Source organism: Puntigrus tetrazona, chromosome 7 (genome assembly GCF_018831695.1).
Source record: "Puntigrus tetrazona isolate hp1 chromosome 7, ASM1883169v1, whole genome shotgun sequence".
Classification (NCBI taxonomy): domain Eukaryota; kingdom Metazoa; phylum Chordata; class Actinopteri; order Cypriniformes; family Cyprinidae; genus Puntigrus; species Puntigrus tetrazona.
Window position 1 is genome coordinate 36,839,800 of NC_056705.1, and position 11,599 is coordinate 36,851,398.

Here is an 11,599-nt window from a genome sequence, read left to right on the forward strand (position 1 = left end):
ATTTAAGTTTACAGCTGCCGCTAATTGTATTTCGGTTTGCATATATTGTGTAACAAGCAATTTTTTTGCCCCATGTGTTACACAACCATAACAGTTTCCATTATCATTCTTGGTGTCACTAAAAGCAACCGAAAATCTAATTTTGTGTGTCAAACACTGCAGATTACATTATATATCTTTATTAATACAATGATTTTCAAGCGCTTGAACAGACAGATCTTGAGCAGATAAATTAACGTAGACTAAGAAAAACACTGCATTCATTCACCAGGCAAATGGACCTCCCGAGGAGACGCAAGAGTTTGAGGAGATCAAGGGGAGACCTTTCCAAAAGAAGAAGTGGCACCAAACCCAAATGCATCAAGTGTAAAAGAACTTCAAAATTATACGAATTCAACTCATTGCAGTAACAATATAGTAAAATAACAATAGTAATAATTAATCATATAACAGGCCCAATTACAAAATAAGTGAGGTTGCTAACTTCATTTCAAACAAACAAAAATAAATTTCCTTTGGTCAAGTAAAAAAAGAACAGCGAAGACGGAACAGGAGAGCACTGCCCATGCCAGTATCTCAAGTCCATGATGTTGTTGTTTTTTTTTCTTTTTCTTTTAAATACAGTAACTAGACAGTTGAGGCTCTAAGGCTGTGGAGGAGGTGCAGAAGGCAATCTGGTTATAGTGTCACTCTGTTTCATGCTGCAGCATGCTGTGAAGGGGCGTCTGCTCTCAGACGGCAGGCGAGGGGACGTCGGGGTCGGGCTCGTTGTTGAAGTTGTTGCTGTAGTGGTGGCCAGGGGGAGGGTGGTTGGGAAGAATGTCCAGTTCATCTACTTGTGGTCCAGGGTTCATCACCACGAGCTGGTCCTGGGGAATGTCTGCCGCCGCCGCCGCCAGGTTCGTGATAGACTTGCTCTTCACGCACTGGAAGTCCACGTGTCGACTCTTGCCTTCCTCCTTCTCCCAGGACATGCGGATGAAGGGTCTTTGGACGTAGTTGTAGATGACTTCGGGTCGGCCACCAGGACGCTTTTTCACTTTCTCTTTGTATGTTGGATAACCTACAGATTGCAGATTTGATATTCAAAAGCTGTGATGTGGGTCATAACCGTCAAGGTAAGAGTTCGCTAAAATTCGGTCATTATATCTATCCTCATGCAAAACCTTGCCCTTACTTGTAGCCATCAAATTAAACATGGCACCTTTTGTATAGAGGAAGATTGAGCCGCATCCTGCTTTGTACATATTCAAAAACATGTTTGGTTTTAATTGTTTACACAATATATGCGGGTGAATTGTGTATATTTATGTATATATAAATACACACACGTATAGAATATATTTACGCATTTATATTAATATAATTGATATCAAATGTATATATTAAATATATAAATGTAATTTTTTTTTTCAAATATATACATGTGTATTTACATAAAATATTTTGCTTACACTTGTGTACTGTGTATATTTATTATATTTCGGATGTGATTAATCATTTGACAGCAATAATTTTAATACAATAACAAAAATCTTTATGACCAATTGTTACATTTGATAACAGCTGCCATACCTGACTCATGGTTACTTCAGAGAATAACATTTTTTTTGGGTAAGCTATCCCTTTAAAATTGTTAAAATGAGATTTATTCATTCATTCAAATATGCAATGTTGTAAAAAATAGTATGCAAGAAAAAGGATTCTTACCTTCGATACCCAGTCTAATTTTTTTCAGTCCTCGCTCTTTTAAAACTGATTTGGCTACATCGCGGTTTTCAATGTATTTGAAGAAACGATACAGTTTTGTACTGTAGATAACTAAAAGAGAGGAAAAAAAACATTCGTTTTAATTCATCGCCTAAGCTTCAGACTTACAAACCGGTTTTAGTCTTCTGAAAGTATTTTTGTAACAATGTTTTAGTCTGTTGTTAAAAAAAGCATACAGTCCATTGAACGCACTGTAATTCTGTCCCGGTCTTGCTTTTTATTTTTATCAAAAATGAAACAAGCTGCCAACCTGGCTGAGGTCTATAAATCACGATAAGCTTAATAGTTTGCTCAATTTTCAACCACAAGACAACAGAAAACAGTTTGTGAACAATGTCATGTAAAGTTACATTTGCACAAGGAATGCCATTCACTGTTCAGATTATTTGGGCTAGAAAAAAAATAAATAAACAGGAGCATTTTGCTAAACAGATGTACTGTACTACATATTTTACTAATCATGTTGTCATGACATTAAATATATAAATATATTATTATTATTATTATTAATATATTATTATATTTAATAATATATATTTATTTAATAATATATTTACATATATATTTAATATAAATATATACTATTAAAAAATATATATATATATATAAAATTTATTTTTTTATTTAATAAACAGTATTTTCAAGCTAAAAAACTAATACTTTCAGTTTCAGTAAAAAAAATATATAATAAATTGTGCTGCATCATTAAAAACGAGATAATCTTAAAATCGGATTACTTTGTGAATACTCCTCTCCCATCTGAGGTGGGTACTCCTCGTCCCAGTCCACCACGTCATCGTCTGTGAGCACGACTATGTGACACTCCCTCTCTCCACTCTGAGCGCTCGCCACCATCAGAGGAAGCACCATCTCCTCCAGATAGAACTCAAACTGCCGCCGAGCGCCGTCATTGGACAGTTCATGCATCAGGGCACCTGAAAGACAAACCTGGTCAATAAAGGAAAACCTGAGGAAAACCAGGTAAATCTGGAATCGTGTAAAACATGAGGCAGAAAGGATTGTTAAAATACCACAGTTGTCACAGTACCGATATGAACACTGGTAGAAGATTAAAGGAACAAATTAGCCAAAAATTTTAAAAAATAGTCCTCTGAATTTTGTAAGAATTTGTTTCTTACAAAACTTTGTACAAGACATGAATTAATAAACTGGAGCCACGTGGATGACTGCATCGTTTTTAATCAGCTGTTTGACGGCACCCATTCACTGTCTGCAGTGACGGCATCCATTGGTGACATTTCTCCAAACTCGGTTCTGATACAGAACCAAAAGCTGCGTCTTAGATGGGTGTGTAAATGTTCAGCAAATTGTTATAAGTCTTGTGCGTCAGGAAGGGCGTTTGAGGAATTACTCACTCAGGTCTCGGCACTTGATAGTACTGTAGTCGAAAGAGATGCACAGATAGTCGCACGCTTCCCTTAGCTCAGGAATGGAGATTCCATCAGGACAACGGATTATCCCAGATTTATAGTAATCCTGCCAGTTACGGAAAGAACAGACAACACATAAGATGCCATTATAGAAGCCGCCTCGCTTACAGACGAACGCGGACGTGAGCCAGATTCACGTGCACTGCTGTGCTAATACTACAGATACGCAATATATCAACACCCTATCAGTTACTGGCTGGGATTTACAGAAAATGTAACTCACTTCAGGCAATAATCTCTTAAAATTAATCTGTAAAAACTCTAATAATTAAATAAATTGAATACAATTTCAGCAAATGTCATAATGAATACCCGCTTTTTTGCATTGCTTTTGTACATTTATCATCATCAATGTGTGACAGCAACAAAAAGATGAACTTCTCTCAACTCTAAGATTGAAGATAAACTGTTCTCATGTTATATGTTTATTTTCCCACATTTTGCGGTCACACCATTGGACACAGTTTAGTATTTGTGTGTCAACTACCCATATGCATTGTCACATCAGAACCAAAATGCTCAAAGGTGATTCAAATCCCATTTCCGATTACGAAAATAATTATTGTATCGCATTTAAATTGTTTCTGAAAACCGCGTGCTACTGTTTTTCAAGCTCTCCCAGTCAACGCATCCTCTCTCTGGATCACTAGTCAGTGTCATTATTTGAATGCGCTCATCTGATTTTATCGATTGTCTACAGCACTCTGAGCTACAACGGTACAATGAACAGTGTCCTGAGACACATAACAGACACAGCGTTGAAAGATCATTACAGCAGGATATACAGCAAAGCTGATGACAGGCTTATGCTGCACTTAACTTCATTATTTAAAAGCTGTTGCTGGAAGCTCATTATGAGATGTTCCCAGAGCCGAAGCGGCCCACTGTGAAAGCCTGCGACTAAACCACAGAGCTGTCTCAAACGCCAAGTCACCCATACAAATCAACAATTAGACTTTATCAGTGCGCTGTCTCCAAATTAATAAGTATAAAATGGCATTTTTCCTACTATATAAACACAACGGTCCATTTAGGATTTTCTTGTCAAGACGCTTAGCTTTGGTTTCAGAAAGAAACAATTTATCCTAAGCATTTGTGACAGACTGGAGCTTCTTAAGTGGGTCGTATAACAGACAAGCAACATGTCGTGACGCATCACAGGAAGGACAAGTAACAGGGTAATATCATATATTAGGGTTGCGCCGTCAGATGATAGTATTGTCCATCAACGATAGTCAAAGATATTGACGATATCAGATGTCTTTGTCGACAGTCAATATTATATGTGGCTCACTCTCCTATTAATGTATAAAACTATTAGCCTATTATTATTATTATGTGGCCTATTATCATCAAAACTGCCCCGCTATTTCATCTTAGCTCATTGGAAATGTTTTAAAAACTAAGCCCACAACAAAACTGAACTGCAGGGCGATAAACCTTTTACAAATGATGTCAAGAGTGCTAAGAGAGACATCCTTCAGACGTCTGTACTTTACCAGCTACGAGTGAACATGACCAACTGCATTGTCACCAGCACGTCGTTTTCTTTACAGCACATTAGCAAAAAACATTGATGGTTATTCATCAAATATAAAAGGTAGTGAGTTAGGCTATCAGTCTGAAACGGGGCTCGTCGTGGGGCGCGTGGTATGGAACGCTGTAAGAATTAGGTATTAGGCTTTTTTTCCAAACAAATTTACTTAGGATACCTGAAAACACTTCTCTTGAACTTATGTGTAATATTCAGTGCTAAACTGTTGGTCTTTAAAATTAATCTACTTTTGATTTTTACCTTGACTGATTTTTAGACTAATCACTTCTGCACCGATGCGGTTCTAATAGAGATGTATGACTGCTATATCCAAATATATGGTATATCGAAAATATTTTTATATTTAACATCTCAGTTTGTTTAAAAGTATATTATTATAGAAAGTGCTCCCCCGTCTAGACTGATCCTGATCTACATCTCTATATATAAAATGAATCGCTGTACATGTATTTTGTCCGCCTGCAGCACTGACCAGCTTTACTGTGAGAAAGTTAAGGTGCGATGTCGAGTGACCTACCAGAATGGCTCTAAACACAGTGGAGCTGATGCCCTCTGCCACCTCGTATTCTCCTTTCTCATTGGGCCGAGTAAAATTGTGTTCTCGTCCAGATCCAAACATTCTAGCAAAACATACAAAAATAAAACAAACAATTCAGAAACAACAACGTAAAATGTATTAAAAATAGACAGGTTACAGATTATTTTAAGTTAAAGGGTTAATTCTGTCATTATCTATTCTTGTGTGATCCCACGTTGTGTTTTTTTAGGTAATGAAGTCTTAAATGGTTCAACAAAAGTATATTGAAAAAGGCATAGCTCAGCCATAAATAAAAATTCTATCAATTTCTCGCCCTCTTATCACTCCAAACCAATAAGACTTAATCTTCAAAACAAAGTCCAAGAAACCAAAACATGTTAAAAACACCAAAATACAATACTGATCAACCAATTTAATCCAATTTAAACCAATCCAATTTATTTGTATTAATATTAATTAGTGGATAAATGGTTTTATTTTGAATAAAACATGCCGATTTCCCTGTTGAATGCATAACCCAGACTGCTTTAGCAAGTAATTTATAATAATATAAATGATTTATTTGGAGACTACAGGTTTGTTCTGTATGAACGAATGATATTCATTTTATTTGTGGAGATCTTAAAGCTTATAAAAGTATTACCTTTGCTTTTTAAACCATGTAACATGTCCTATACGCATTCAGATCGCATTTCAAAAGGTTTATTCTGGGTAACCTGTAGACAGATTAGCATTAACATTACAAACTGCTCAAAAATATTTTCAATGGCCTCTGAATGTGTTGTGAGTGATCAGATCTCAAAACAAAGAGCGCCCCACTTTATCAGATCGGACTAAATTAATCTTCATACTAGGTGTAAATGTGGTCACACATGGCTTAAATGACGTGAAGATGATCAGATCTTTTTGACAGATGACCGGTCCTAACCTGCCGAGCATGGTGTTGGGCTGTGCTGTGAAAATCGAGGGGTCCACCACGAAGCGAGTGTTGTCCACAATAAGCGTGACCTTCTCTGATGTGCGGACGCTTCGGGCTCCATCTTTGACATTCTCGTAGATGAAGACCATCTCGCCGGGGACCATGCTCTTGTAGGTGCCCTCGGAGCTGGACAAGCTACTGTTGCGGCTGCTGGCCACCCCACTGCTGCTGCTGCTGGGAGAGATCCTCTGAGGCCTGGGGCTGCTGGGCCGCGATGAGCCGCCCTCGCGATCTGCTCACGTAACACGTATGACATCACATGATGACAAACCCTCGAATTTAAAAATAAAGAGCCACGTTGGACCTAAACGCCAAAAAGCACTTTCTCACCGCTGTTGTGCTGGCGTGTGGGTGAGGTCACGTTGCGAATGCAGGGTGTGAGTTGGCCTTCTCCGCGCTCGTGTGAGGAGTCCCGAGAGCGGTCGCTGGAACGGCGTCGATCTCTGGATCGGTCACAGCCTCCACTGGCACCATGCATGTTCATTTTCACCTGGACAGTCTAATGCATTTGGCCACTGCAGGAAGAGAAAAAGATAGACCTCAGAAAAACACCTCTGAAAACAAGATCCGGAGTCATAATTCAGCGAGTCTCAAGAGGAACAAACTCCAGGTGCACCGGCTCCCAGAATGTCACAGAGAGCTAATGCCAGGATTGTTCACATCTCAACTAAGACCAGAGTTATTATGGTTGATAGATTATGAAAAGTATTTTTATTATTTATTATAACTGAAACATTTGCATTTTTCATTTAAATTGAAGTCTATTAAAATAACTAGAATGGAAATAATTAATACAAGTTTTAATTAAAAGAAAACAGAATATAAAAAATAACTATGTAACTATAGCTTAATAGTATCTCAATGATCCTAAAATACTAGGATCACCCATCAACACAAATGCCATATGTTCTGATAGGGATGGAAATCTTTCATATCATGTGCTCAGCTCTGAATGCACTATATGCCACAAGTTAAAACATTCTGAACAGTACATTTTTAATGTTTTTAAAATTCTCTACTGCTCACCACGCCTGCATTTATTTTATTCAAAAACAGCAAAAGCAGTAATATTGTGAAATATTTCTACTATTTACACTAACAGCTTTCAATATGAATGCATTCCTGTGATCAAAGCTGAATTTTCAGCATCATTACTCCAGGCTTCAGAGTCACATGATCTATCAGAAATCATCCCAATATTCTTATTTGCTGTTAAAGAAACATTATTATTATTATTAGTAGTAGTAGTATTTATATTTAGTTTAGTATTTTTCAGGCTTATCTGATGAACAGAATGATCCAAAGATCAACATTTTGGTAGTGCGGGGGCAAAATTCTCTTGCATTTGAGAAATGTCTAGTCAAAATATTTCACAAATGTCAAAAAATTACACAATCTATTCATCTAGCCACAATCAAAATGTTTTTATTCATTGCTCAGAAAGACTGATTTATTCTCTCCCTTTCCCCATTCTCACAGTTTTAGTTATAAACACAGAATCTAGAATCTAAAATTAAACAGCACTGCTTTTTATTAGAGAGAGCTCAGAACTAAAACCATTGCCTCCGTATAATTCAACCATAAATAACACCCTTTGTCATATACAGCTAGGCCTATGCTAGTGAGCTGTAAAACAATCTGCTTTTTTTTTTTTTAGCTCTTCAGTGAATAACACATTTCCAACACACCCTTTAATGCAATTCACAACACCATATTTATGATACTCGTTCATGCCAGACGCTCAGGCAGAAATGGAGAATATTTACAGTATCCAAAAGAACAAAAGATTAAACAAGGCAGCAGATGAGCGCGGTCACACAGGATTGAGAAAGGGTGTGTTTGAACGGCTTTGGTTCCAGTTGATCAGGAAGTGCCTGGGGTGAATTTAACTGGATGTCATGAGTGTAACACACACACACACACACACACACGAGAAACGAGGCAAGGGCTGGGGTGCTTGACGCACTACTGACTCACTGTGTGTGAACATCTGTGTGCAACATAGAAGATCAAAACAGCACTACTGTACACCAACAGCTTTTGGTAGATATGGTAAATATCGAAGCGTACCATCGGATACATCAACGTACCGAGGTAAAGACACTTTTAAAAGTCAAATCATGTCAAACATACACAACTTATTGGACAAACAAGATGGGATATGAATCATACGTTTGTGTACAGCACCGCTCCCTCTGTGCACAGCGCTTCGGGGTTTTTTTTTAAAAAGCTCAGGAAATTCCAAAGATAGTTGTCCATTTAAACCAGTCCCTTAAAATAAAACAACAAATAGAGAGAGACAAGAGACCACCCCTTTCTTCCTTACCCACGCAGTGAGCGAAAACACAGCTGATAAACCCTTGGCTACTCTCTCACCCCTACATACAGTGCCAAGTACCATATATTCTACTCTAGATTAAAAAAAAGCGAAGTAAATAAAAGCACTGTTGCTGCACAAAATTATAAATCAAAGGGTTTATATAGTCTCTAAAACCGCAAACAGTCAACCTTTGAAATTTGTAGGTTAAGTGACTCACAAGCAGATAAACCAGTAGTTTTAGTAAACACTTACAAGGAAGTGTATTGCTACATTTATCATCCTGTAGTGTGTGTGTGTGTGTGAGTAATCTGTAGTGTTTACACACTTTTACACAACCATGTGACACTGCGACTCAAAAGCACAAGCGGACCATTCATTCAGATTCTTTCCTCATAACCTCAGATAATGTCATTAATTAAGAACAAGTGCACTGATTTTACCGCAGCTATCACCATTACACGGTTTATTTGACGACAGGAATGTGCGGGCGTTTGAATCAAGTGAGAATTAAACACATAATGTTTGGTATTTAAATATTTTCGCAGTTTTTAAGTGTGGCTTAATCTTCTGACCCATGTTACATTACAGCCAAGCCTCCAGGGCATGGCTTCCTTTTTAACCCATTCACAAAATTGTATACAATGGTCTTTTTTTTTACTTTTTAGTAATGCAAATACTGATGAAAGTGCCCCGACTAATATAGAATAATATATTCTATTACAAACACGCAATTTAGTAAAAAGAGAAAGGGAAATTATTATAATAATCATTACTGCAGAAGTAAAGTAATTAGTCATTTTAACAAGACTAAATGTATATAGGCAATACAGTTAAAAAAGTTATTTAGCAAGTCTTATCAAATTAAATTGGCCTTACCGCATAAGCATGAAATTATATTTTTTTAATCTACAGTTTTATTGTTTACTCTAAACCTACCAGTTTTAGTTTTATATTATGTACTTTCGATTAAAAAAAAATATTACAGCGTTGTTTTTAGGTTTTTAGCTTGTCTGTGTAAACTATTAATTCATACATACTTCTAAAGCCAGATGAGAACATCCGTAAACGGTGAGATTTCATAATATTATCCACTTCATTTAATGTTTTTTAAGCTCTTGTGATCCGCCAAAAGCCACAGGACGGACATCCATACAACTGATCAATGACTGATCGAAGTCTCGCGGATGGTGTGTCATCCTGCCAGAGTCGATACATGACAATAAAAACAGAACAAAAGCAACAGACGCGATCTGACAAGCTTCCCTCGTTCGTTAAACGGGGATTTGTAACTAAATGTGTGATTATATGCGTGCTGCGTTGTTAAGCACCGGACGCATCTTCACGCACAAAACCTCAGCGGACGTTACTGAACTATTAGCTAGCCGCCGAAGCTAAGCAACAAAACAATAGATGTTTGGATTGTGAATTAAACAAATTCTTACCTTTTTTACAGCGCCGCGAGCATAGTTCGTAAAGCAGCTAATTACTGGTGCTCTCCCGCGAGGAAAAACAGAAAATAACGAGCATCAAAATTTGAAGAGGACCATCAGCTTTTTCGGAAAAAGCGAATTTGATCTCCACCAACTGCTGACGGGAAACGAGACTTCGAAATATCGCGAGAACCGCGTGGTGCGGTCAATGGGCTTTTTCAAATTTATCAGATTACAAGTTAAACGTGAAAGAGAGAAAGAAAGGAAGAAAGAAAGAAAAAAAAGAAAGAAAGAAAACACAAAATGAGTCTTGCTTAGTTTGTCGTGTATGTAATGTAGTGTATAAATAAACACATCCAGTTGGTCCACATTTTAGTGCAATTGTTGGATGTCTAAAAAAGTACAAATATTTGTTGAAAGTACATTTAAAAAATCAGTATGGCACTACACTGGAACGAAAACAGTGAAAACAGAGAGGCCTACTACAAGGTTAAGACATTGTCCTTTGTATGTCCTACACAGTTTCTGAACAATATGCTTAAATATCTAAACAACAACCTTTATTTACAAATAAATAAAAAAATAAATTAAAAAGACATAAGTAAAGCAGTGCGCATTCTTTCTCCGAGTACAACAGTATATTTTAATTGACACTTGCCGTGTCCTCCTCCTGCACTGACGTTACCGAGAAAACACTTTTCATTATTTAGAGTTCATTCGTTTTTCAGAAACATCAGTTCACGATCCACGCCGCACCTTCCCCCTTTCTCAAACGCCTGATAGATGGGCCGCTGGCTTTTCCTTTTTGCTCCTTCTGAGAGTCGTTTATTGAGGGGATGAGGATATTGTTGAGCTTCAGCTGAAGCCAGTCCTGCCTTTCCAACATCTCCTTGTGCTCCCGAACATTGTGCATGAGCTGAACTTCGCTGATTGACCTCTTGCTGTGGCAGACGGAGATACGGAGTGATCGTTTTTTTGATTGCAATCACGAAGCTAAAAACACCAATACGTTGCATCTCATTTCTCTCTTACCTGAGTGGCCGTCCTTCCAGATATAGCAAACTGCAAAGACCCCACAGCACAATAATGAGCACGATTTTCTCCAAAGAACGTATGGGTAACATAGTGATACCTGCGGAATAAGTTAAGGATAAGTCGTAGTACTTGCAAGACAGAGCGTCCGTTGTAGACAGACGTCGGCCTCTAAACTTACCAGGTATTGTTGTCTTTTATTTGACTGCTTCTGTATTTTGTAGCTGCTGTGCTGAGAGGGTCCATGTGTTGTTCGGTGTCGTATTTGTGCGTTGGGGCTACTCTTCCTCTTTTTATACGCACAAGCCCCCTCCCGCCGGTCATTGATGAGCTATCTCCATTATTGATGGTGATGTCATCCATGCTTTGATGGAGGCTGGCATGCACATGACGACACATGGCTACCGACACCCCCACTAATTCTGTTTTCAACACCTTGGTCAAGACCCCTGTGATCACAGCGCTGGAGAACTAGTGCCATGTACGGCTATGACGGTCAGGCAGGGTGCCACCTTCGGCAAAGT

At 37.9% G+C, this 11,599-nt stretch overlaps 2 protein-coding genes across 2 annotated transcripts; both read right to left on the reverse strand.

Moving 5' to 3' along the window:
• Positions 1-163: 163 nt before the first annotated feature.
• Positions 164-10,206, reverse strand: btbd10b (BTB (POZ) domain containing 10b). The gene is made up of 8 exons (XM_043244294.1): positions 10,056-10,206; positions 6,624-6,808; positions 6,243-6,525; positions 5,294-5,396; positions 3,147-3,267; positions 2,508-2,705; positions 1,711-1,821; positions 164-1,063 (listed from the first exon to the last, which is right to left on the reverse strand). Exons 2-8 carry the CDS (start codon positions 6,775-6,777, stop codon positions 732-734), a joined length of 1,302 nt encoding a protein of 433 aa, XP_043100229.1. The 5' UTR covers positions 6,778-6,808; positions 10,056-10,206; the 3' UTR covers positions 164-731.
• Positions 10,207-10,289: 83 nt separating this feature from the next.
• Positions 10,290-11,334, reverse strand: pth1b (parathyroid hormone 1b). The gene is made up of 3 exons (XM_043244295.1): positions 11,257-11,334; positions 11,076-11,175; positions 10,290-10,984 (listed from the first exon to the last, which is right to left on the reverse strand). Exons 2-3 carry the CDS (start codon positions 11,165-11,167, stop codon positions 10,777-10,779), a joined length of 300 nt encoding a protein of 99 aa, XP_043100230.1. The 5' UTR covers positions 11,168-11,175; positions 11,257-11,334; the 3' UTR covers positions 10,290-10,776.
• Between the last annotated feature and the right edge of the window lie 265 nt (positions 11,335-11,599).

What these genes read in the sequence shown, in the direction of transcription:
- btbd10b (XM_043244294.1), bottom strand. Translation starts at nt 6,777, where the DNA reads ATGAACATGCATGGTGCCAGTGGAGGCTGTGACCGATCCAGAGATCGA. An exon ending in CACACGCCAGCACAACAGCG is followed by an intron (nt 6,526 to 6,623) that starts GTGAGAAAGTGC and finishes TTACGTGAGCAG; the next exon opens with ATCGCGAGGGCGGCTCATCG. An exon ending in AATTAGACTGGGTATCGAAG is followed by an intron (nt 1,064 to 1,710) that starts GTAAGAATCCTT and finishes TGCAATCTGTAG; the next exon opens with GTTATCCAACATACAAAGAG.
- pth1b (XM_043244295.1), bottom strand. Translation starts at nt 11,167, where the DNA reads ATGTTACCCATACGTTCTTTGGAGAAAATCGTGCTCATTATTGTGCTG. An exon ending in CTGGAAGGACGGCCACTCAG is followed by an intron (nt 10,985 to 11,075) that starts GTAAGAGAGAAA and finishes CGTCTGCCACAG; the next exon opens with CAAGAGGTCAATCAGCGAAG.